The sequence below is a fragment of the Lepidothrix coronata genome, unplaced genomic scaffold, assembly GCF_001604755.1.
Source record: "Lepidothrix coronata isolate B3197 unplaced genomic scaffold, Lepidothrix_coronata-1.0 Scaffold86, whole genome shotgun sequence".
Classification (NCBI taxonomy): Eukaryota; Metazoa; Chordata; class Aves; order Passeriformes; family Pipridae; genus Lepidothrix; species Lepidothrix coronata.
In genome coordinates, this window is record NW_016690266.1 from 3,679,348 (window position 1) to 3,707,047 (window position 27,700).

A 27,700-nucleotide genomic window follows, 5' to 3' on the forward strand; every position below is an offset into this window, starting at 1 on the left:
TATAGGCATGCTGAATCCAAAGACTAATTTCCATCAAGGATTCCATAATTTCAACTGTAAAACATTGATATGTAAAATGAACACATTAAATAAATTAGATTTAAAAAATCCAAATTTTAAGCTATGCTCATTTACTTATTTATTTTATCATTACAGAAAAAATATTCTGAATTTTATACTTGTTACATGCACTTCTCAAAAACACAGGTTTAAAATACAAGTGTTTAGAGAAAAATGACTGCAATTTCTCTTTCTGCAGTTGCATCTTCTGTGAAGCTGAAGGTACAGCTTTTGCAGCAAGGACAATCATTATCTCTGAACAAACAGAATTCATTCAGTAACAGATTTATTGCTTGTTTATCTCAGAAATACTTTCTACAGTGGGCATCATAGAAAACCGCAAGAAAGCAAAATATTAAAGATGTTTTGAATTGCATAATATGGAATTCTACAGCTGGAATGGTGTTTGATAAAACAATGTTCTCAACTCACATGCCCACATCCAAGAAGAACGCTTGGGTGAATGAGAAGAGATGTTTGGGTTCACCAGAAAAAGCTGGATTTTATTTGTTTTCTGTCAATATTTTCAGTTGACTAAAGTAAGGCTTGAATCTTCCTGACATCATAATTTCATTGTATCCCAGGATCTGCACAGAACTGAATAACTCTACTTGCTTGAACTGTCAGTGTTATTGCTTTAAAAGCTTACGGAAGCAAGGAGTGAACTGTAAATTTGACAATGCTATAGGATACAGAAAACATTTAAAAACATCCCTCAAAATAGTTTTTCAAAATTGCAGGATTAGGAACAAAGGTCACATTTTTTACATTATTTACAGTCAAGTTGCTCAGATTACTTATAGAAAAAGCAGCCATGAGATTTATTATACCCACAACCACCCATCATTACGATATATTCTATGATGAAAAGATAAGACCAGCTCCAGTGAGGAGAATGACTGAGATGAGAAACATTGGATACTATGTATGGCAGTATTTTAACCTGCAAATTCCCCAAACATAAAGAGTTAATAGTCGATCTAAGGTCTCTCCCTAAATATTGTATTCTCCTCCCCACAGCGGGAGAGGAACTTCAGCTTGAGGGAGCACTAAATCAGGGAAAAGACAACACAAACTTTAAATGAACAAGAGACTTCAAGAGGTCTTAGAGAAGTTAATTCTATTTCCCACTAGAAAATGAAGTTTCTTACCTGACTGGAATATGAAAAAGCAAACCCTGAATGCTGTATCCTCGTACTTTAACTGAGTATAATTCACCTTATGATTATCTGACATTCCTTAAAATTGATTTCAATGGGTGCCTAAGCAGCACTGCTCCATGAGCTCGAGACATATCAAGAAAACACATTAATGTAATGCTGCAGTGACCACTGTTATGTCCAGGCTTTTGGCTCATATTTAAACATACTTTCCCTCTCCTGGATCCTTCCATACCTCTCCCTTCCATCAAGGCTGAGCATCAGTTAATGAACATTGTATATCCATTTCCTAGACAATCACCTGCACTTAAAAGTTACGTAAGAGCACATCCTCTCTCCCAAAACTTTGCAGTTTTGAAAAGCTGAACTTCCATGGCAGCAAATCACCCCCAAGAAATCCACACCTCAGAGGCAGCACAGGGTACCTGTCAGCAGCAACATGTTTGAAGGAAGAGCTGAAGGCAAGGCTTGGATAGAAAAAAAGGAGAGGCTGAGCTGGGGATGTTTAGGCAGGGTGAGTCAAACTCCATTTGCAGTCACAGAATTCTAACAGCATCTAACATGAAAAGGGTTTGGGGGGTTTTTGTGGGTTTTTTTCCATTATTTTGTTCTGGAACTCGTAATAACCTGACATTTCTTAAAATAAAAAAAATTGAAGCACAAAAAGTCCAATTAAGTAATCTTGAGACTACGAAACAAGCCAGGTGTGTCAAGAAAATTCAAATTACACTCATCTCAGGCTTCAAATCAAATGTCAGTTTGTTCCTTTTTATTTTAATTTATTGTAGTCAACATTAGTTAAAGCTGGAGACATTTGTTCTCTTGCTAATGATATACACATACCTCCCACTTACATCCCCTTGCTCCTTCCAATTAAGGACTTCTGAACATTTCAGCTAGAAGGCTTATCTGGCACAGATTATTCACTGTATCATCTGGATTCTGGTTCTTATGTCTGCAAGCTCTTTAGAGCAGCAATTTGTTCTTTGTTTAGCATATTTTGCAGCGTACAGTGCTAAATAAGCTTAGGGAGTGCTATTCACCGAGGCATGTTTGTGCGCAGTGGATTCAGCGTTGCCTTGTTCTTTGTTGTTTCAATCTGCGCAAACTCCCTCTCCAATGCAGTGTTTCTAATCCAGGCTGCCTGTAATCAATCTGTTTCTTAAGGAAATCTTCACACTAAACACACAGAAATTAGTGTGAAGAATTCTGAGAAGCACTGCAGGTGGAAATGCAGCACACATTACATTACCTTGCTATTCCCAGTGTATACAAAACGAGCACCAGCTCGCTGCTTATCTCCTCTGCACAACTAATTGCCTTCCTTACCACATGTCTCTGCCACATCTTGTGTGCACACTGGGAATATTTAACACCAACTGAGCAATGAAACAACACCGGTTACTTGACTTGTTCAATTCAACATAGCTTGTCCAAGTTAACCATGGCATTGTCACATCATTTCTTTACTTTTCAGCCTTATTGAAATGAACTTTGCAAACTTTAAAGACAGAGTATTATTCCTCTGAGGACCTTGGAACATCCTTCCCCCAACAATGCACAACACACGATGTTTTATGAAACCATCACATCTGTTTAGCTCACAGCTCCATCCTGAGAATATTCAGACTCTCTGGGCAAGTAAAACAGATACAGGGTAGATGTCTGTGGGAAGTGAGAGTGCTACAGAGCTCCCTCTTTTCCCTTCCAGGAGTCCAAGAAGGCCTTACTGGCAAGTGGCATGGGAACAGGGCTTTTTCAGGTCAAGTTTATGGGCAAGCTAAACAGCACCATCTGACATGGTACATGTCCTTCCAACGCAGACAAATATCATGTAGCAACTTAGCAAATACCATTTCACTCAGCACCATTAATCTTGACACTCATTTTCTCCCGCGCCAACCTAGCATGTAGCACAGACACTGAGGGATGTCCAAGCCCAGTTTCTGCAATTCATGGAACTCTTGGAACTCATTTTCTATAAAGAGTGGCAAAAATTTTGATCTTTGAAAATCATATGCCCTCCATGAGAAAAAAATGGTCTCCTCCAATAAACTGTAGAGAATCTCTTCAGTTTTAATTAAATAAATCTTTCTAATCATTACAGTTGTTAAGGAAATTGAAAATGGGAAATTAGTCATTTTCATTCTTTATGGGTTTTCCCAGAAGGAAAGGGAAATTTAATGTAACACATTTTATATCTTGTGTGACACTCATCCTCTTGACTCATACATCAGAGACTGTGCAAGGGATGTTTAGATAAGACACCATAAGTTGTTTCAAGGACTGTGTAGCCAAGGGTTGAAAATATTCATGCTCTCAACTGACTGATACAGGAGAGGACTTGTAATACCTTCAGGTTATAAGACATCTGAACCCAAACTGAATCCCTAGGATGATTGGGAGGATACTTACACTGAGCACTTGATTTCTGAAGTTGCTATACAAGCCAAGAAATCTGTTCCAAACACTGAAAAAGTCTTAAGTGCTTAAGCTATTGACACTTCTTTCTCTGATGGAGATCCATGAAAACCAGAGACAAGAGCATGCTGATGAGATTTCCATTGATGGAACAAAGCAATTTCACAGAGCTACAGGGCCAGGATCCTGCCTTCACTCAGATCAGCATCGATCTGTAGAAATATCACCACCTTGCCCTTCATGGGACTGCCTCAAAGCTGTCCTTAAGCAGCTCTAGCAAAAGGAAATATTTCAGGTTTCTAATCTGTTGACCTGATTTTCGTCACACTTACTTGACTGTTAGGCTCTTAATTGCAGCTGATTCTATCTTAGTATAAACTGAAATAGCCTGATTATCGTCAGTGCCAATTTATATCACATAAGAGCTTGGTTCACTGACTTCCTTAAAATGATGCTTGATTTCCTCTGAAGCATATGGGGGTCAAATCAGGCCTTGTCTCTTCTTCAATTTGAAGCTTCAAGCTGAAAGCCTAATTTTGAAAAGGAGGTTGATAGAAAAGTTCTTCTGTAATATGCAGATTAACAAGGCAGGAAGTGTGTTGGTTAGCATTTAACTTTATGGCCCTTCTCTCCTTCTCTATGTCTTAACTCACTGTATCATTTGACCCGCTTTTCAAACAAACAAGAACTGGCTCAGGTTGCATGTTATCTCACAATTGCTTCTGATACTCCAAGATCACACAAAAAGTGACTCCAAACACATATATTGTATCATAGAATCCTTTAGGTTGGAAAAGACTTCTAAGATCATCAAGTCCAACCATTAACCCAGCACTGCCAAGTCCACCATGTCCCCAAGTGCCACATCTACATGTCCTTTAAATCCCTCCGGGGATGCTGATGCCATCACTTCCCTGAGCAGTCTGTTCCAATGCTTGATAATCCTTTCAGGGCCTCATGCTCTAGTCCCTTCACCAGATCTATTGCCCTTCCCTGGAAACAATCCAAGACCTCAGTGTCTTTCTTGTAGTGAGTGGCTCAAAAGTGAACATGGGATTCGAGGTGTGGCCTCACCAGGGCAGAGTACAGGTGGATAATCACTGCTCTGGTCCTGCTGGCAACACTATTTATTGCTGAATGATGGCTTCCACCTCCTTCTGATTGTTGCTCATTCTGTGTGCATTTGTGCAGATGCACTTCAGCTGGGTTATTGATTCTACCATTTTTGGGGGGGTGAGAAGCCCTCATTCCTACATGACCATTCTCAGGCATTTATGTGGTTCCTAACATCTCACTAATCCTTGTGCCTTTGCTGTCTCATGGATCTCCATCCCCTATCTCCACTGTGATGGCAGACTGAAGGAACTCACCAGCACACCATCCCTCAAACATCTTCATGCTGCCTCCAGGCTTGAGTCCAAACATATATTTATATTTTCCCTATCTTGCCTGCAGGGATTGATATTTTCATAGCATTTTACATATGTTTGTATATGAATGCAAATAAGTACAAGTTCAAAGCCCAAGTAGTGTGCTTTGTATTTTAATGAGCATGATAGGCAATGATAAAAATACCTATCAGTCTCCAGTCCTGAAATTACAAACTCGCACACTCAAAACAAGGTAAACAAGAGTTATAAGGTTTCCCCTTATTTATTTGCAACAAAATTGGATTTTTTTTCTGCAACTTTTAAATAAGGTACATCTCTGGTTTGAAATTGGAAACCTCTATCTCTAAAATTCTATGCTTTGAGACACTTCTCAAAATACGCCCTAAATTTTAATCTTCATTTGAGGGAAAGAAATTTATATTGGTTGTAGTATTAAACTTGGTTTTATTTCATATATTTAACACACTGAATTCTACCTCTGGAATTTGTTTTTTCTCTTTTAATTCCACAGGAACACACTTGACAAGGCACAGATCAAACCAACTGCCTACTGACTCCTGCACTACCAGGATCTTCGTAAAAGGTAAGTACCAGGAAAGGAAAAACTCCTGACCTTCCAGGACAGCCTGTCATACCCTGCATCAAGAGATCCAGTTACAGTTACCACCATTAGCCAAGGTCAGGAAATTATTGAACTCTATTAAAAGTTCGTCCACAGTATTTACCTCAGAAACCTCCTGAATTCCACAGGGGGACAATATATTCACTTAGTTATTTCTCTCTTATCTGAGATAGGCCCTAAGCTAAACATATTAAGAAATGTTTGGATCTGAGGATTTGGGTCAACAGAGTTTTAATTCATAGTAACTCTCATATCACACTGTTTTATTTGCTTCTCTTGGGCATTTGTGAGCACACATAAAGCCCGATGAGCACACCTGACTAAAAGCCCACCAAACAACCCCATTGCCCTCAGCTGATTACACTTAACACCTTCAGATTGCAGACCATCATGAAAATAAATACAGGAGGTTAGTTTTACAAAAGGACTAGAAACATTTATGGTTGTTAATAATTCATATATCTCTACAAGATAAGTTGAGGCTCACAGGTAGGAGCTTCAAACGTTCCTCACTGAGTTAAGTGCAAGAAGCATATTCAAATCAGTTCATTGACCCAGCACCACCTTACAGGGCCCCTCATCTCCATCCCTCCTATAGAGCCCGCATCGACTGAGCTTTCCGTGGGAGGGCTGACCTGAGAGCACATCTGCACAGAGCCACAGAACTATATAACTAGTTTTTATTAGCCAGTGCAAAAGGGCTAAAACTAGAGTTGACACTATCAGCAGAAGGCTACAGGCAAAAGCATTGCAAGGATATCTTACTTATCTGGAAAAGAAGCATTACAAATCTAGAGTCAAAGATTTAAGATGATATATGCATATTAAGGTGTAAAGTTCACAGGCACAGAGGTTATCTCTGGTAGTGAAAACCATGTGGCTATAACTGTGATCTGTCATAGTTCTGTCCACAGAACTATCTGTATTTTGTTATTTTAAGTTTTAAAACTTTTTCTTCCTGGCTGCATTGCTTTATCACAGTCCAGGGCACTACAATTGTTTAAGATTAACTTGAAGTCAGGCTCAAAGGGGTTAAACTGGTTTTTTGACAGAAGCCCAAATCTTTGAGTGCCACTGGAAACATGGTGGGTAAGAAAGCTGCAGGCTGTGTTGGACTTCCTTTTGCATGGCCCAGAATTGGTCCCAAACAGCAGTGCAGAGCTGTGAGTGATGCTGTCCTTGATCCAATATCAGCAACAGCTATAGTCAGTAACAGGCAGAGAAGTCAGTCACATTCTCCTTAGAAAGGCCTGGTGTTACTGTGAGATTGACCAACCTGATACACATTATGCCTTAACTCAGTCTGCCCTTAAACTCCAGAAGTTCTGGAATTGACCTTCTGCCTTGTTCATCCTCTGCAGGTAGTGGAGTCCCAGTGCTCATGGATAAACAACAGGCATCTTTCCAGTCTTGTCCCATCCCAATAGGATGTAATAATTAATCTGAATGGTGCATTTTTCAAAAAAAAAGCACCTGTGCCCTCTGCTTTATGCAAATGGAAGAGCATGGAGTATGTATTTTTCACTTGGAAGAAAGAAGAATCTGCTGAAGAAGAAACTTTTAGCTATTAAAAACAGTATGAAAAAAAATTAAATGTACTTACAGTAAGCCTGACTTTTTTAAAGTTTAAATTCCACTATTAAAATAATTTTTAAAATTATCTCACAGTCCTGAAATACCTAAAGGATTTATTTTTTAATTAATCTTGATGTAAAAATGAATTACATAATATAATTGCTCATTTCAGAAAGTTAATTCTGTACTCAAAATAATAGATGCTGTAATTTCAGTGCCATATAGACTATTCTATATAGATAATAAAGTAGTTTTAATTGTCAAATCTTCATTAGCAACGTTTTGGCAGATGAAGAATAGTTTGATCTGTGCATAATTACAAATCTTTACCTTGATATGGTGGGTAAGGCTGCACTATTGCAGCTAGCAACTCCCTGTCAAACACATTTTTGTAAATGTAATTTCTGGAGAGGTGAAGACACATTAGTAAGTCTTTCAAAGGAACTAGTGACTTAAGATGTCTGAAAGTTTCCAGCATCCCACTTCTGTAAATAAAGTAGCCAAAGTGGAAAGCCCAAAGCAATACATTTGCAGTCATTAGTCAATTCACAATCAGCAGAACTAAGCAATTATAAATCAAAAGGATTAATTTAATTGCTAAGCAGTAATCATAAAACTGGTGAATTCAAAAAAAACCTAACTCCTTTGAAACACATAGCCTTCATTGAAAGAGATTCCCAGGTCACTTAGGACTGACTCTGAAAGGAATCAGAGGGAAACACCAGAAGGAAACAACAACATGACACCAGCAGTGACCAAGTCCCTCAAGGACAGTAAGTGAGCAAAGGTGAGATAAACCTCTTCAGTGATGTATGTTATACTCATTAAATTCATTCCTATGCCATAAAAAAGCTGGACACAGGCACGTGGGGAGGGAAGCATATTTAAAACTTTTTAGGTTTAAACAATTCCGTATTCAAAAATAATTCAGTGCCTTGTGTCAGTGTGGTGTGCTGATTTCCAGATACATTTAATTGTATGTCCTTTAGAACATACAGTGAATTTTGCACAAACTTCAGAATACCGTGTAGAAGCCAATCTGGAAGGCTGTGAGCCAGCTACTGCAATAATTCAACTTGTGCTGTTATCCACTTATAAATCAAACTCTCTCTGTCCTGCTGAGACAGCGAGACCTGAGCTTTTGCTGAATTCCTACACAGATGAAAAAAAAACAAAAAAAGCCTTGACAATGTAGTTGATGTGGTGTTCAAAGGAAAGCTTGAAGCTGCAGATGAAACTGAGATTACAAGGTGGTTGGAAAGTATATAAGAATCCTATCAAACAGAACCACACATGGAAGAGGGTTAGGAGGAACCTGCTGCTTAGCCAGTGACAACCAGCATGGTTCAGTATCACAAGATGATCCAATTTACAAAGACACAACATGAGAGAAAACTCCTATCCAACCTCCAGTAACAGCAGGAGCAACAGGCGTGAGATGCTAGTTGATAACTAAAAAATGTTTGAATGAAAATATCTACAGAATAAACAGAGGAGATCAGCTCAGTTTTTGTCTTAGACAGATGTACATCAGAAAAAAGCCCATTTTGTTCCAGAGTTCAAGACATATAAAAGACACAGTGAGATAAGATGCAAACACTTGCAATGGTAGATTCTGTCACCTTAACTTTTATTCAGTATGTACCTTCCCACCTGAGATATTTATCTAATCAATGCCACTGAAATTTCTACTAAGTGGAGTAATGCAATAGATAGACTGGCTAAAGTTAAAAACAGTATCTTTTCTAGCTTTACAAAAGCTGTTCAGGAACTTTTCATAGACTACTCCAGAGGAGATCACGGTTTCCACAAGAAAAATCAGAATTTTTTAAGGAAAATAACAATATAATTCTTATAAAACAGATTTCCTTTAGGATAACACGAAATGTTTGATTTCTGAGGACAATTTACACGAATCTAATGCACACACACATACCCACATAGCCCTTCTTAGTACGAGTCAGAAGCCTTTTGTTTTTACTCTCAAGCCTGGTGTGCTTAAGGCCACAGAGAACACTGTAGTTCACCTGCCGAGTGCCTCCACCTCCTCCATCCCGTGTACCAGTCAGAGTCTGGGGTTGCTTCTCCTCCAGAGACAGCACTTCAGAGGATGACAGCTGTGTAACCTGCTGCTCCAGTGGGGAGCTGGGCAGCAGGGGAATGCAAGGAATACAAATGATGACTGAAAGCATTGCAGCAAAGATGGGAGGAAAGTAAATTCAGTTTAAAAGGAGATGTTTTCAACATTTTTAAGTAAAAAAAAAATCATTTTAGTTGAAAAAAAAAGACAAAATAATGAAACAAATTTCTCGGGATGGTAATACCTGTTCTGTCCCAGTCTAATGGTTCAATCTGAGAGGAATTCTGCTTTACACTCTTCAAAGTCATTTGGTTCAAGCACTTGTCTTCCAGGAAAGCTCTTTAATAAACATGCATATTTGAATCTACTTACAAAGCAATACAAACAACAGAATTGTCATCAAGAGTCAAATATTGCTCTTTTTGACAAGGAGTGCAATTTATGACATAAAAACTTCAAAAGAAGTTAGGAAGTAAATTGTACTTCAAAAAAACTCTTCCAATACACTGTGCAGTAAATAATACACTGAAGACAAAAACAGATTGGTAGGATTTTGGAGAGCAATCTCCCATATTTGTACATCACCAAAGACACACTGGAGCCTTCTGAACAGTTACACATTTGTTTGGGATTCAGTGCAAGAAACCACTACCCTGAAACATGATCATATCATGAGTTATCTTTGCCAAAACTCATAAATTCAAGCACAGAGAAAACATATTGGGTGTCTGGAAACAGTGGAGGTAATTTTTCCCTTCAGACCTACTAGAGATTTTCACTATAATGAAAAACTCTGAGGTATCATTACAGAAATAAGTTGGGAAATTGTTTCCCAGCCAAAATTACTTGGATCTGCCTTATATGCTAGGAAAAATACCCATTGAAATAATAAAAACACTCTGGATTCACACTGTTAGCTTTCCATAAAGCCAGCTGTTGATACCCAATTATTTTAAATGCTTTGCAATGATCCCAGCTCATTTCCTATCTGGGTCACACAAGGCCCTAAAAGCCAAAGCACATATGCAGGCTCAGAGGTGCAGGAACAGAAGCAGGAACAAGCTGCTGGCAGAACCATTTGCAGCAATTAGAGCTCAACAAGGACTTACAGACTCCCTAGAACATAAAAATGCCTGGAATTGGGGTACCTACCCTCAAATGTCCCTTCCTCCAGGGGTGCCCAGCAAAAGACGTATTTACACAGCAAAGTCTTGCTTAGCTCTGTCGACAGCATGAAGAAGAATATTTTCCACATGAAATATTTAGCCAGTTCTTTGGCAGCTTGATTTTTAATGAGGAAACACTTATTCCATAAAGGCAAAACATTAAGTGATTTAACTGAAATTTTCAGGAAGACACATTTTATCTAAAGATGAAAATTGTAAACTTGTAAAGCAAAACAGTGTACATTATCTATCACAGACAGAGAATTAAATGAGCCAGGGGGACAAAAGTATATATATATATGTATATTTTTAGAACAAAACCAGGATTTTCCATCTGGAACTAAAACAAATATAAAAATCTCATGATTTTTAATGCAGGCTGGAAATACTGGTTTGAAGACAGTTCAAAGCTGTAGCTTTGATTTGAGGCTATCTCACAATCACTGTGAGTAAGTGGACAAAATTAGCAAAACTCAAGCTCACCGGGGAAAGCTGACCATACCTATTTGTAAAATAAATCTATCTGGAAAGGACTACATATCTTTTTGCAAACATTTTTTTTTTCCCCTTCGTACACTGACATGTGTACTTGTGTCTCTCACAGATACAAGTCTGTTAGAGAAATGTAGATTCAAGGATGCAATAATATTCATAATAGGACATGTGAGAAGATGCCATGACTGACTTAGCAGGAGGTATTCACTATACATTCTTGGTCTTGCAGGGTAAAGGAATTATAACAACACAGGACATAATTTCTCTGTCTCTTTTCCCCAGGATTGTCTTCAAGTAGAATCAGACAACTAGGAGAGACAGAGGAGACTTGTGCTTTTCAGTGTGTGCGTTATGTTTAATTGCTGAAGGCCTGAAGCATTTTAAAAGGTTTGCCAATAAAATCCCTATTTAGGTAACCCCAATCTCCTCAGATCTCTTGTTACAGGCAGCCTTCTGCTCTTAACATCTGGGCAGGCAAAGCCTCCAATTACACTGCTGCATTTGGTAGCTTACCAGACCTAGATAAGGGTCCCTGGTATATCCATTTCCCTTGGTGAGTGCTTATCCCTGGCTAGTCCGATGATACACAGCCTTCATGTCACAGCAAGGCACATAATCGTGTGGCACACACAGCGTGTGTGCACACTCACAGTAAATCCAAAGCTTTCCATGACCTTTCCTCTTTTGTGGCTGGACTTACATCTGTCACAGCTACACTTTGTAATTGATGGGGAAGGGGAAGGAAAAAGGGAGAGAGCAGCCCAAGATCACGGCCAGGAGCAGGATCACAACACTTGAGCTCTCTTCCTTTGCTTGCAGCCTGATCCTCGCTGGCATCTTCGGGGAAGAAGGCAGGAGGCTGCTGAGCTGGCTATGGACCAGATGGCAGGCACCTGCCAGCTTCTCCCAAAGGCCCTGGGGAGCAGAGCCTGGCATGCACACTGCAAATCATCAAAACTCCTCCAAATCAAGACATGGGGTTCCATCCAAAATACACATCTACTATCAGTCAAATAGTTCCACAGCAAAATTTCTCCCAAATTGAGGGAGATGTACCCCCAATTATGTCTCAGATTGAACAATATTTAAGAAAACTAGGTCTCAGCACATCGTCTCCTCTGTACTGAGATGAAATTATGACTGTTTTCTTCCAAGCTTTGCTATCTAAATGCAAATTACCACAAACTTCTCACAGTTCAGTCTCGGGAGTTTGTCAAGTTGAATACTTAACACCATTAAGTGTTAATTTGGGTGTATCTCCTTGATACACCCAAATTTTGTATTGTACTAGGTTGAAATTTCTTTCCTGAATAACTCTCAGAATTCATGCAGACATTTGTCTCTTGCTTTTTCCTTCATTTTCATTTTTAGTTCCTCCTCTGCAGCCAAGTTTATGTCTTTAAAAGCTTCTTAGAAATTGGTGAGGATTTAATATTTTCATGTTAAAAGTCTGTCAGTGAAATTGCTGAGATTCTGTAGCAACGTAGACCAATTTCCCAGCTTTTTTAAAAGGCCACAGATTATCATTGCCCTCTGTTTATTTTTCCTGGTCCGTCTGGCAGCTAATTTGCAGGCATGAGTAAAACCATCTTTTCTGTTCTCTGCACTTCTTACTTTTCCTTCACTTTTGCATCCAGTTCTGTGACAATGAACAGGGCAGATCAGCTACAGAAATTTCTCTTAAAGCTTTTATTTTAACCTTCAAGTCTCATATTTGTCACTTTAAGTTTATGTGCCAAAGATATGAGAAAGCAAAAGCCAGCAGTTTGTCAAAGCACAGTCTCTAGGGACATGAGTTCTGTTTCAGCTGTCACCATGTCACCATATATACCTATTGATGTGACTTCTGATGTGCAGCAACAAATGGTAAACAATTCCTCTCTTGGAGTACACTTCTGCCTGTGTTGGTGTCAGTGCTTTTGATCAATAAACAAACCATTGAGGTATCTTACAGCAGGAATATTATTCAAACTGTTGCTCAGGAACAATGTGCTCCATGCACTGTTTTCTTGGTTTCAATGTTGTGTACGAGCTTTTTAATTTTAGTGCCTCTTCAAGCACCTTCCTACTGCTCACTGTTTATCCACATCTCCAGTTTTTCTGAAAAGGTTCACTGATTTCTATTGGTATAAGCTTTAATCAAAGCAATAGGTCACTACTTGTACCACTTCGAGCACGAATTTCAGTTCTTTCCATGGCACTGGCACCTAATGGAGCCATTTCTTTACATTAGATCCAGCACTCATGTCTTCTAATATAATTCCCTGGGTTCATAGAGTCCTTTTGAACTCACAGCCCCCGTATATTTTAGTTATGATGGTAGGTTTGCCAGGCTGCTCCAGAGTTCAAAAGTGGGGCTTAGAGTAACTTAACTGCTTCCCAGAATGTCCGCTGCCTTACACAGTTCTTTATTTTTGAATGTCTTCCACAAATGAAATCCAAACCAGTCATCTCCACTACTGCTACATGGAAGTGCCATCATCTGTCTTTCTTTGTGAAACTAGTGACTTTATGCTCTTTATCCAAGCTGATGTAGATTATACTTCTAGTACCCTAGAAGTACTGCTGTGCTGGCAAATGATGCCCTTAAATCCATGCAGACCACAGTTTCCCACATTGTTAGCATTAGGGATATGCTAACATCAACCCTAAGCACTGCTGTCCCACACCAGTTGTTTCTCTTTTCTCCTCACCTCTCCCCAGTTTCTGCTGTAAACTGACCTGTTTAGATGGTCCTTTTCTTCTGTGTTTCCTTGTGCCTAACACCAGAGCTCTTGACTTGACTTGACTTTCACTTTATTGAAAATGCAAATGCAGACAAGTCAGTGCTCTTGGCACTACATTTATAGATAGCTCCATTTCCTCCTGGTGTTAAAGGCACTGGGTGTGCACAAGAAAATCTGTTCTTCTGTTTAGATGGTTTTTACACACTCTACCCACACAGGGATTTTCTTTTTCTAAAAAGTTTCAAGCAGATTTCAGGACTGTCTATTTTATAGACAGTTGATAGCACTTCATTGGAATAAACGTCCTTACTGTCAGATTAGCAGAATAGCATGATGCTAACTTTGTCATGAGGAATACGCAGTGGGGTTGCAACTACATGATCTTTAAGGTCCCTTCCAACCTAAACTGTCCTATGATTTTATGAGTGGATTTTTCTTAGAATTCAGTTTACTCAGTCCTTGTGTCAATTCTGTAACTTAGGGTTTTCCCTGTGAATGTGCAAACCTTAACCTATTGAATTAGTAACACAAGCTGTACTTCACTAGTGTTCTTTCCTGTATTCTGTCTTCTATCTCAAAATTACCCACTTGTCACCTTTATTAATCCATTCTTCTTGACTTACACTCCCACTGTATGCACTGGATGTTATGAATGTTTTAGCTTGCCTCTGCAAAACACTGAAATCTATTTGTCTGAGACTCACATTCTGTGTGTCTTTTCCAATGCTTTTGCAGTGCCAGATTAAATCCTTGGCACAGGTTTTCTTATTGATGGTGTATTCAGATGAATAAAATTCTGAATTATAAATTAACACACAAATAAAAATCCAAGTTTTGAGAGGATTAAAAAATACTTGCAGATTCATAGGGAATATGGCAGCACTTTTTAGGTGGAAAGGATTATCAGCCTACAAAAGTTAGAACATTAGCAGACACCTGACAAGGCAATATTTTTAATGCCACCTTTTGTTTGAAAATGCTGGGTTATGTTATGTTACACAGTGATGTAAGACACACTGTGAATGTCACAGTCATCTAGGAAAAAAACCAGGGCTATTCCCTTCACTGAATTTATTTCCCACGTAGGAAGGGTTCCCTTTCTGCCTTGCTGGTGCAGCACTTTTCACAGCTTTGCTGTAACATCACATTCACTGTGACACCTTTCATCTGAAGATATCAAAGCAAGCCACAGACTCATGCTAATAACAGACTGCTCTTAGAATACTTATGAGGTAGAGAAATTATTACAACGTCAAATTTATTGATGAGGAAACCGAATCAGAATTTTATTAATGAGAAAACTGAATTAGCAATTTATTAAACTGAGTTAGAAATTGATTAGAGGTGACAGATGTCAGGCTCAACCCTCAAACACCTGGCTCCCAGCCCTACATAACGCAAGCACACTTCTCAACACCCTCCAATCCAACTCAGTGTTTGTGCCCATGAAACCAGTAGAAGCACAGGCTGATGAAGGTATTACTCCCATGCCCCAGTACAATTCATTACATCACACTTATTACAACAAAGTGGTGCCATTAAAGCTCATCCTACAGAGTCCCACAGGAGCGGGTGACCAGAATGAAAGCAGCAGGGCACAGTTCACAAGCCACCAGCGAAGCACTTTACCCCAGTTTGCTTTCAGAAGTAAAAGCTTCATTTTAAATAAAACAAAAGCTTTTGCTTTTATAAATGCTGGCTGCCTCTAAAAGATATTCTGCTCTCAAATCTCCCGAGCTAAATGCCACCACAGCTGCAAGGGCCAACCACGTGTGTAGTCAGGCTGGGAATTATCCACATAAATAAAGAGCACAGTTTGAAACATTGACTTTTTCCTGATCAAAAGGGCCTGGGAGGCAACTGGACAGTTGGGATCATGCAAAGGATAGTGCTTTTATTATTTTCAAGGAGCACCCCAGTGAACAGAGTAGCCAATGCAGCCCTGGTGGCAGTGATATGTTCTAACACTCTCCTCATCCTACACAAATTACTTAAAAGCTTGGCTTGGGGTCTATTTAGTTTTGGGGGTTTTTTCCAGTTTTCTTTTTAGTGAAGAACTTCTGTAGGGAAAACCTGAAATACAACCAATCCTTTCATTAGCCTTTTTAATAGCATTCCCTGTCTAAGCTGCCTCCCTCACACACCGAATAATAAATTGCAAATATCAGCAAAGAAATCTTCTCACATCAAAAATGTCTTCATTTTACCTATATTAAGAAAGCATGTGCTTAAATGCTACTGAAGTATATTTTGTATTTTACTATTAATTTTCATATTAGTTTCCTTCTGATATTCCAGTTTGAAGCACAAAAAAAAAGAACACAGAAAAATCCCTTTCTGTCCTGTGTTTACCTACTTTCATTCACTAGTTGTTTTCAACTAAATATGCTAAAATGATTTAACATGAAAAAAATTAAAACCATGAAATGTTCACACTGTTTCACTTTATAAAGCTGTTCTTTTTAACTAAATCTAAAGGATTTAAGCCACACAATAAGCAAAATGTTCTTCAGAAAGAACTCTTTCTCCTTTAGCAGAAAACAATCTGACACGGAGGTATGTGACAGCTAAGCAATGTATTCCAAATAAATACATTCCAACAATATCATGAATTTTGCAGTTTGCTTTCATGCTAAACAGAAGTAGTGTGGCAATAACAGCAATGGCTTTGGTCTCACTTCTTACACAGCAATCCAACAGGGCAGAGTTCCACTTTGTTCTTCAAGGGTTGTCTATCTTTTCATCTTATGACTACATATACAATAAAATATCTTTGTTAATGTCAGAACAACATGATGGAATGAAGATCTGCTATTTAGAACCAAAGAAGTTTTAGTCCTCCTATCGCAAATCTGTTTGGTTTTCAGAGTTGTGGTGTTTTGATTGTAATCAATTAGCAGAAGAAAACTTTATAAACCCAAAATACAACAGCATTGTAAGGTAGTATAAAATGATATTGAAACTGTAAAAAGTGTCTCCTCCTTCGGTGATACGTTTTGGGTTTTAAATATCAGGTAGAAATTACAAAGATATTATTTTCTGTAACTGATCTCATAGGATTACCTGTAAGAATTGCTACAAAATTAATATTTTGTAGCTGTTTCATCTGAATCCAAGCTATGAAACATTAACATCACTGCAGGCTTACCTGCTTTGTCTGCAAATGTAAATGAGTGGGTGTATAATAAATCTCCAACATGTTGCCAATATTGGAAGGTGACAGAGCAATAACAGCCATTGGCTATACCAGAAATTTCTGGAATACCATCTGTGATATTATGACTAAAAGCTGATAGGGATCTAATTTCCTTGAAGCAAATAGTAAGATGCTCCTTTGACCTAGGCCACAGTACTATCAATTCCTCTACTGCATTCTCTGCCTTTTCTTAATAGTGGTAGGATTCTGGATCTTGTTAAAATACAGTTTCAGATTACTAACTTCCAGTAAAGTATTAATTCATAAGGTCCTTCATTACTCAATTAAAAAAAAAATGCCCTCTATGAAGCACATTTTATGAACATATTTGTGCATCTATATTTTTTTAATTTTAAAAAGTTTATTTGCCTTCTTTGTAAAGCTTATCCCTCCAAGATACCAGCTGGCAAGAGGTAGAGTAGTATATAAAACAACACTGAACTCTTCTCCTTTATCTGAGGTGATAAAAAAGGTAGTTACTGTGTCTGTGGTGTAAGGAAGAGTGTTTTCTTGTTTATGAAATTTCTCTCTGTTTGAAGGATGTCTCTAACATGGATTCTCCTTATCTGAAGCCTGAAACTCATTGTTTGATGGGATAGGCCTGAATATGAAACTATCTGATGAAATTCATAGTCATATTTTGAAGACCCAGATCCGTATTCTAAGGAGTTAAAGGTAATGTCTTTTCTTCAGAAACAACTCTTTCCTTTTCTCACTCTTCAAGAGAATACCACTGTGGCCTATATATTCAGAGTCTAAAAGATGAGGTAGGAAGAGGAATTTATTTTTTTTTAAACATCACTATGCAATACTTGAAGATTAAATCATGGAAAAAAGCATTCCAGAAGAAGATTACAATCTGATGCAGATGGGAAAAGCAGTGCAGCTGGGCAGGGTGAGGAATGTTATCAGAAACGCCTATTTGTATCTCACAGTGCAAAAGTAGAAACATGTTTTCTTTAAACACACAGAAATCATAATTCCTTCTGAGATACAATAATGCTGGAAGGACAAGCTGCATTTGAGCAAATCAAGGCAAGACTTCCCGAGCAAAGTGTCCAGCCCTGAATGCCTGAGAGGTTAAAACACAAAACCTTTGGGAAGAGAAAGGACAAGAGAGACTTAAGAACTTACACAAGCAAGGGAATGGACTAAAGTACAGTGCTCAATTAGAATTTGGTAATACAAGGTAATAAAGACAGACATCATATGATATGAAGGCAATAATTAAGATGAGGTATGATAGAACAGGAATTTGGGGAAAACAAGAGGAATACAAAGGGCTTTGCTTTGCCTGGTTGAACTTTGTGGAGTCACAAGACATCTGGTGTGATTTACTAACAGGCTGCTGAAGGCATTTGAATCTCAAAATGTCTCTTCCAAAACAATGAAGAGTGCTCAAAAGTTTCTAATTATCTATGAATGACTCTGATCTAGTTACAGATATTCGACTCAATATAAAGTTTCATAGACACTGACCTGCAAGACACCAGAACAGCAAATGGATGAGTGCACTGAGAAACTCTACAGGCAAGCACAACCTGTGAGTGCCATTCACAGCAAAAGACACTGTTTTAAAACTGGGTGTGTCAGGCTGATGACATGATAAGTTTATATGTACAAAATATTGAAATATTGCAATATCTCTTTCCCTGACATGTCCTTCAATACTTTCACACCAATATGAGCTAATTAGCCGCAGATCTTCAGCTGGCACATATTAACATTAATTCACACCAGCAGTGCTTGAAGACTGATTTCAGCTGTGTAATCTCCCACCCTGCTCACCACTTGCTGAAGAGCAGGGAGAGAGTGTCAGCTTCTCATACAGCCACAGTTTCCATTTCTCTTCCAATTAAGTCCTTACGAGCATTTTAATATGCACTAGCACTTTTGATGGCGTTACACAGCATTCCCTATGACATTGGCAAATGTCTCTCTCTACTCCACCCATACTGATATAGAAGGGTAAGAATTAAACATAGTACACCATCTTGGCTATAAATCAAATCCAAATTTGCAATAGGTGGGACTGGAAGCCAGAAATACCTAGTTCCTTGTTCCCATCCACACAGCAGATAACATAGTCACCTCAGGGAAATTAAAGTTTCTATCTTAATACATTTAGTAAAGGCCAAATCTAGTCCATTACATGACTGTAAGCATTTTGGGAAAAACAGTACTGATTTGCCATACTATGCAATATCTTTGTGCAAAATTCACAACTGCTAGCATTTCCCTTGGCTTTCAGTACCCAGTTTCTATGAGTATTCTTTTCTCCACATAAATATTGACTGTTCATGGCTGATTGTTTGGATCACAGCAGTACATTCTTGCTGCAGGATTTAGGCTGAAGTCTGTTTTGGGGGTGTGCATGCCTAGAACTTATAACAGAGGTTGGCCCTGGGAATAAACATACTTCTGAGCAGACAAAACCTTCCAGATTTTTTTTGGACTCGAAGCGTATTACATAAAATTGTGAGTTCATACCAAATCTACCTTCTATACCCACAAGCTAGAAACAGTTTTAAAGCACTGAGAGAATGATATGGTCTGCTGAGTGCATGCAAGCTAAGAGGGCAGATTTTGTTGCAGGCTGAACAAGCTAAAACCAGTTACCTCTCACCATCAGAGCCCTGATTTGCATGTCCTGAACAGGAGAAGGAAGCTTAGACATCTCCTCATAAGGATTCTGAGGGCAGCTTAGAGTCAGGGGGAGAACTTGCTACTCTTCCTACTTTTATATCTCTCTAACTGATGTTATTTTTCAAAATAAAGGGGTGTAATTCATCATCATCAGAAACAGTGAAAAAAAAGCAGACCCCTTTTAAAACATGATCTGCACATTTCTTCACTGGCCAACTAACATACCCTGGAGAAGTGCAGACCACGTAGCCAAGGCCCAAGGGGGATAAGCAGAGTCCTTGAAGGGGCAGAAACCTGGGAATGTGGTACTGCTCCACTAGCCCTGATAAAGAGAACAGCAGGTGAATGAAGAGAATCAGTGGATAGACTGAAACCTGTTTGGTATGTGTTCACTGCTTTTACTATGTCAGTGGGGGCCTTTTACCCTGAGGAAAAAAAAAAAAAAAGCCCAAACTACAGTTTTAGCATAAGATGAAGAAAACTACATAGTTGTAATAATGAGTAAAATTCAAGGTAGATTAATCATCTTAAAATTTGCTTGAGACATGTAGTCACCATAAATCAGACCAACACATTACATCATGGAAATACAGAAGTCAGACCAAAGAGACGAAACAGAAGAGTTTCCATTTTCAAGGATGTCTTTGTAGCCTTTTATGTGGAGAAAATCTCAGCAGCAGACTGCAATGTAGGTGAGGCAGGAGTGACTGGCCAGAGTGAGCTGTGGGCAGCTCAGGTAGTGGGGTTAGCACAGGGGTGGATGAGGCCTTGCTACCCAGCATTGCAGGCAACAGGGTTGGGGTCCCACAGTCACTACCTGTGTGTAAAGGGATGTTACAGGAGATGAGAAATACCTGCTCAAGGAGCCACTACAGATGAGGACTTCAAATGCCTATTGGTACATATTGCTTATTCTTGCTTATTCTCTGGTGCCCTGTTAACCTGCACTGTCCTTTTCTTCCTCTAATCAAGTACTGCTTTGTGAATCATTTGACTTGTTATTTATGAGTGGCATTGGGCAAAGTTTAGTATTTTGTGTGCTTTATGTAAGGAGCCAAACTGGTGTTCATTAGTGAACCCTAAACTGCTTCTATTACTTCCCAGCATCAGTCTCAGCCATATGAGTACCAAAAAAAAAAAAAAAAAGAAAAAAAAGAAAAAAGGCAGCTCTATTAACAACAACCTTCTTCCTCAGAAGATCAACTATATTAATGTCAAAGAGATAGCATGGGTTTCCTCGGCTCTCTCAGTTTTGCTTGTTTCAGTATTTGCAAACTAGCCTGCTGAGTACTTGACATGGGTATATTTATCCTTGAACACAACTGTTCAGCATTCATGAGCGTTTTCCAGTCATGTGTCCATAGTATTGCTCAAAAACTCCTTGTTCATCTCAGTCAGCATTTGAAAACATTAACTAAAAATAAATTAGAATGCAATCTTCAATTAATGTAAACCCTATGTATAGCAAAAGCAATTATTTTACAGCATGTGACATTTATGTTTATCTTTCAGTTGATATTAGAGAAGTTTATACATTCACTATGATGAAAAAATTTTTATTTGTATCCTTGATAGTGAAATAAACATTTCTGATTATATGACCTAAGTAACCTACAGCTCTCATAAGCTAAGTATGAAGCAATACAGACTGATTCCACAGAGGCTGAGTAGTACTTTAATTAAAAGTTTGTTATATTGGTCTGGGTTCCTTTCTTGGGTAAATTCAGTGAATTCAGGGACATGTTTATATATAATGACAAATTTCTATCGAGGATGCTGTAAAACTCCTCCAGTACTTTTTCTCTGAAGGATCTTAATAATCACAAAAGGTTGTCATATTGTGATGAATAGATAAACACCTTTAAAATGCACATAATTATTAGTATTGCCTATTAACAACTAAATATGACAGAAGATATATTCAGTAAATATTCATTCTTACCACAAGACTGCTGTCCAGAGAAAGTCTTTTCCCAAATTCCCTTTTCTGTAGCTGTCTTTTTCTCTCCATAGCTGAGGTTACTTGTTTTCCTTTTGATCAACTTGAAATGTCAGTCTGTTTCCAGCATCACTGAAAAAAAAAATTAAATGCACATTTCAATATTCTACTTAACAATTTCAGTCTTTTCTCATTAACTTTGTAATAACCCAGAAGCTAATGACTTTGTGTCTCTAGTAGGCTGTGTTCCAAAAACAAATTTTCTGTGCCAAAAATGTTAAACTCTCCAAACAGAAATATTACCAATGTGTTTGGGTTGCTTCTCAAAGAAAAAAAAAATAAATCTGCTACTACTGTCTTTATCAATTCACCCATGTTTTCATAGTCTCTTTTGAACTGGGCTGGAAGCTGGATTTGCAGAGCCAATGAACTACCTGGGGCCGGGGAGGGGGAGGGAAGCAGTTCGTTTCACATTAATTGCACTTCTCAGTAAGCCTTGCTTGTTGGCACATCTGTGCTGCTACTGTGATGTACAAATTTTGGACCTAATCCTGAAGAGTTCTAAAAGCTTTCAACTCCCATTATCCTTAATGAGAGACAAATGCCCTCAGCACTTTCCTTAAGTTTTTAAGGTCAAAGATTCTGCTGTGATAATCTGACAGTCCCACTGCCTGTAAAGAGCAGCCAGGGAATTCAGCCCACAAAGGTATCAAAAAGGAAATTAGTCCTTCCAGTTTCATAGGGTTTGGCAATTCCTGGCCAGTGGTTTCTACTAAAACCAAGCCACTGCTTATAAGTAAAAACTACCATCTCTCTCTCTCCCTAAATGTTCTTGTTTGATATATCTATCTAAAGTTTTAGCTTGTATTTTAAGGTAATATTTATTGTTTGTGATTCAGGAACATGGGCAAAGTTAATGAATTTATTCAGGACCTACAGAAAATAGTAGAATAATAACAGAAGTCAGAATCTAGCCTAAATTAAGGCAGGCAGACATGCTCGCACAGAACCAAGTACAATTTTCTCCTGCATCTCATAATGACTGTATTTACTGTATCAGAGGGCAACACTCTGTATCTCTTAACTAGGCTAACTCACATTGACTGAAAAAAAACAAAATTAGGCAAGAGTAAAATTGGTCTGCTTCTGATTCTTTTTGCTTATTCGGAACATTAGCTTGGGTCACACACAGGTGATGCACGAATACCACTGGGTTCGGCTGTAGGATAGCGCAGCTGGCATTCCCAAAAGAAGCCTTGCATGTGCCCTCCAGATACATTTGCATGCCTATGGATAGAGTTGACTTCTCTTGCACCTGTGAACGATCCCATCTGTCGCTGTGGGGATATCAAGCAGATAAAAACACCTCAACTCTTTCCTTGAGTTGACCCCAAATGCTTTGCCATGAGGGCACAAAGAAGCCTGAATGTGGGTCAAGCACAGGCCGCCTGCAAGGAGAGCTGGATGCCCCAGGCTAAGGCGCTGAAACCAGCTGGAATTCAGAGGGCTCCCAGAGTCATGCAAACGGGGATCAATACGGGCATCACACTGCGACTGCTCTTTTAAAACACTTCCCACGGGGAAACCGTAAGTGGTCCAGCTACCAAATCATCCAGTCATGAATTCAGCCTTCTATTGAACAGCACCTGGTGTCTCCTATGCTTCTTTTATACTTCTCATTTATACTTATGCAAGACCAAAATTCAGGCCATTTTCTCCCAAACAGATAACAATTAGCCTCTCTATCCTTTCATCTAAAGAACACATGCAGTGAGAACATGTACCCACAACGGTAGGAAAATCTCAATTGTTGCACTGTGATCATTCTTGCCTTATAGGTTTGTTCCAGGTTTACCTGTAAGCCCTTGTTAGCTTTTTTGTAGTTCCGATCCTAAAGCTGCACATGCTATTTAATTCAGCTAGTAAGAAATCTCAATGGTGTGCTATCACATAATTCCCATTGTTTCTTGATTAGCTACCATGTCTCAAAAGAAACACAATAGATTTAAACAAACACAGCAGCAATTTATTACACTGTTTTTGTGATTGTGCCAGAAATTAGCAAAAGAAAGACCTTATGTAATCTCTGTATCATTCTTCTGTGCATGCATCATGCCTGGAGAGCATCAAGGGAGCCTTTGTTGAGCACAGAACCACTTAGGAATGAGCGAGTGAGAACTACAGTTGGAGCCAGTGATCCCCATAGAAAGTCAAGTATTTAGTATGAATAAGTGCCTGAAGTTTCTGTCTGCAAGCATTTGATGGAACCACCCCAAATTCTAGTTTAGAAGTAAAAGGAGAAAGGATTAATATTAATTATTCCTATAGTTTATATCCCGCCTTGGGCACTTCAGGGAGTGGATTTACTGTAGCCATTCCTAGAACAGCACGTGGACCTACTCATGTACTGGTGAAGCAACTTCAGACCTGCAGGCTCCACTTCTTCCCCCCATACCATGGGAGCTCATATCTCTGCACGTCACCATTAGCAGGCTGCCACAGATCTCTCCTGAAGAGTTAACCACCTAAGGCTAAACCCACTTAAAGTTTTGAATCACAGGCAATTATCAGACAAGATAATACAATACATCACCTGTACCGACATATGTTGGTGCCTCAAAGTACCCAACTCAGGAGGCCTTTAAAGAAAACTGATCATCAGAGTGAAGTACTTAAGAAAAATAGAACAAGTTTCCCTCTTGGAATGATTATTTTTGTGCATCGCACTGCTTGTCACAGAGAACAAATTACCCTCACAGGTAAATCTCTCTTCCTCTGGGACCAACCAGAAGACTAACAACAGCTCCAAATGGAGCTATCACATCCACTGGGAAGTTCAGCAGAGGAGAACAGCTCTCCAGACGGAAGAGTCTTGAAATGTAAAAAGCTCTTGGAATCAGTTTGCCCAATCATCAGAAATAGTATTTTTGTGTTACCAAGAGAACAAACTGTAGACATTTGTCTGCCTTCCCTGACCAATTTGTGTCAGTCTGCTTATAGCAGAGACCCCAGTGATCTGAACTCAGACCTTGACAGTCCCATTTAACTCAGCTGAACTGTGAACTATTGCAAACTCCCTTCTGATTTATCGTGTTTTCACCAATACTCCACTCACATATGTGCATTGCCAAATCTTTGGGGGCACATCTTCAAGTGCTGAGGAAATTTTTCTGCTGTAGGACTCTTTTCTAAGGGATTATAAAGTTCATCTGTGCTGAACATATGGGGGAAGACACTGAATTTAGAGGCACTCAGTGATTAAGCCTGTATCCTCAAGAAGTGTATGGGGATCAGTCCAAGAGAATGCAGGTCCCAGATGTTTGCTTATTGTCTTTTCAGATTTGTACTGAGCTTGGGAAAGAACGTTTTGTATGGACACAGAAAAAACTCTCAGAGGGAGACCTAAGTGGGATCTTGCTTCAGTGTGATATTACCCTCACTGTTCATAAAGCCAGCAAGCCGGAGGCATCAACTTGATTATATATCCTAAAGTGCAGTATTTTTAGTACTCAGTACAAGAATGTTCATTACTTTAGGAGATGGCTCTAAAAGTATGCCCTGGAGGAATGGTGTGATTAACACAGAAAAGCACTCTAAAATCCATGCAAGAAATTTTTTGGATTATAATACCCTCTTCATTTCTAGTAGTAACAAAGGATGATTGATGTATATTGCTTTAGCTGATGAAAACGTACAACGTTATATTCCTTAGCATCCAAGATATTTTCAGACAGCTTAAAACTGCAGTTACATTTCAACAGAGCTATGCCAACATATGCCAGCTGGTAACCAGCACACGGTATATATCTTTTTGGTAACTGGAAATGGACTGTATTTATTTTTCTTTCTCTTACAAATTTGTATAAATTTAACAGTTATGACACATAACAAAAATGTCAGCTCTGCAAACTAGCATCCTTTTTTTTGAATCCAGGATAGATATGATGCAGCCTCCCCACCTTCTGCTTCACACACCTTAATGCTGGCAGAAGGCAAAACACCCGTGGGGCAGCAAGGTATTCCCTCTCAGCAGTCTGCTTGTCTTTCCCAGATGTTAACAAGAGGACAGGATTTGTGATGTGGACATCTAATTGTTGGATAACAGAATGAGGCCAAAATTATACAGCGATCACCTTTAAATGCTTTTTTCTACTCTGATAGTCCTACTTGTTTGACAGCCAGGCTTTGACTGAGAGGAAATAACCAGAACTAGTATTATCCCTCAGTAATGAAATGAGAAGGAAAATAATATCACTGGCATAGGTCAGGAGGCAGCGATGAGAAAGCAAAGATTGTCATCAATGCAAATGTTAGTTAGAATGAACAGGTGACCTAAAGGTGAAAGATTTTATATCTCATTACCGATCTGTGAAGTGATTCAGTTTCCTGAGAACCTAATTGAATTGAATTGAATCTGTCACTGTCTGGCTGTATTTCCTTTGCCAGCTCTGGCACTAACACCACTGTGCATATGCTTGCTTTTGTTGTGGCCTTTGTCAGAAAAGTACAGTACAGTACAGTTTTTAGGGCCTTTCAGAACTGGAAGAAAAAAAGGATTCCAGAATTAAGGAGCTGATGTTTGTTCAACAGATCACAGTTAGGTTCAGCTCTATGAAATCACTATATTTATCTTGCCAGCCATGGGCCAGTCAAAAAATGGGCCAGGTTTGTACTAAGAAATTTGATTATTTCCCTTGTTTTGGTTTGGTTTTTTTCCAAATGGTAGTGTTTTCAAACCATCAGAGCAGGAAAGAAGAAAACCATATCTTCATAAAAGGTGAAAAAATCCTGCCTAGTCACTACAAGGCAGCCATTAAAACAGTTTCATTAACACATCCTTATCTCTTCCCATCAGGATATTTAGCCTGGTCATGACTTGAAATGACGAAGTGGAAAAATAATTCATAAATTCTCCTTTGAGTTGATGTTTCAAAACTCAACCCTCAGGAAACAGAAAACTACAGCGACATGAACATTTCTGCAACCTGAAACTTAGCTAAATGCTTTTTGTTTTGCCCCAGTGTATTTCACAGCAGTGCCATGAGCAGGCCCTGCCTGCCTAATGCCCAATACTCCCAGGTATTTGCTTAGGCTGGTCAGCAGTTCATTAGCACTAATGTATGTGTGGTGCACTCACACCCACTGGATTAGGTTGCTATTTAGATAAGCAAGCTGCATTTTTGCGGAGAGGGAAGGAGAATGTGCTATGTGCCAGCATTAATGAGTTAATTAAATTAGAAAAATTCCAATGCAGGAAGCTAAAATGCTTAGATGAGTAGAATATTATGGGAATTATAAGACAGCAAACACAGCACTGCTGTACCATTCTGCCTACATACCTAGATATTGAATGGCTTGGGAAAATTATATTAAAAATATGCCAAGTCAGTCAGAAGTATCTGGGCAGAATAATATTCTTAATAATTGTTCTCTTTCTTCATTTTCCTGTGGGAAAATTAATTTTTCTACACCTCAAATTTCTTACAATCTCTAAAACTCTCTGTTCCAAAGGATATTCACAGAATATGCTGAGTTTGAAGAGACCCACAAGGATCATCAAGTCCAACTCCTGGACCTGTACAGATATCAGATAGAGTCAGCCATGCCATGCAAGTTATTTTGTGACCCAAAACACTCCCTAATCCAGTGGTCCTCTAGTTCTGATTGAAAACTGTCCAGTCGTCACAGATTCATATCATGGAATTATAAAATGGCTTGGGTTGGAAGGGACCTTAAGGATCACCTTGTTCCAATCCCCACACCATGTGCAGGGATGCCATTCACCAGACCAAGCTTCTCAAAGCCCCATCCAACCCCCTTCAACACCGTGCCAGGCATCCACAACTTACCTGGACAATCTGTTCCTGTGCCTCACCATCCTCTGAGTAAATAATTTCTTTCTAACATCTAACTTAAATCTCTCTTCTTTTAGTTTAAAACCATTCCCCCTTGTCCTACCACTATCTGCCTGACATGCACCAGGCCATGCACCAGTAGCCCCAAGGAAGTGTAGGAAGGGACAGAGCCAGGAACAAGGAACCTCCTCATCTTTTACCCTGCCTCAGCAGGAGGGTTGGACTTAATGATCACCACAGGTCCCTTCCAATCCTAATAATTCTGTGATTCATTATGATTTTTAAAAAAGTACAATGGCACTGACACATGGCAGTCTACAAAGAAACTGTGGGTTGACTAATTTGAGAGCCAAACACTGCAGATCTCT

General features: G+C 38.9%; 1 protein-coding gene across 1 annotated transcript in view; it reads right to left on the bottom strand.

Moving 5' to 3' along the window:
- The window catches only part of NCKAP5 (NCK associated protein 5), a 372,817-nt gene that overhangs the window by 331,357 nt on the left and 13,760 nt on the right, over positions 1-27,700 (bottom strand). Inside the window, exon 2 of the mRNA XM_017820947.1 lies at positions 21,481-21,609. Within this exon, the coding sequence (XP_017676436.1) occupies positions 21,481-21,549 (69 nt within the window). The 5' untranslated portion in view covers positions 21,550-21,609. The remainder of the gene's footprint in view (positions 1-21,480; positions 21,610-27,700) is intronic.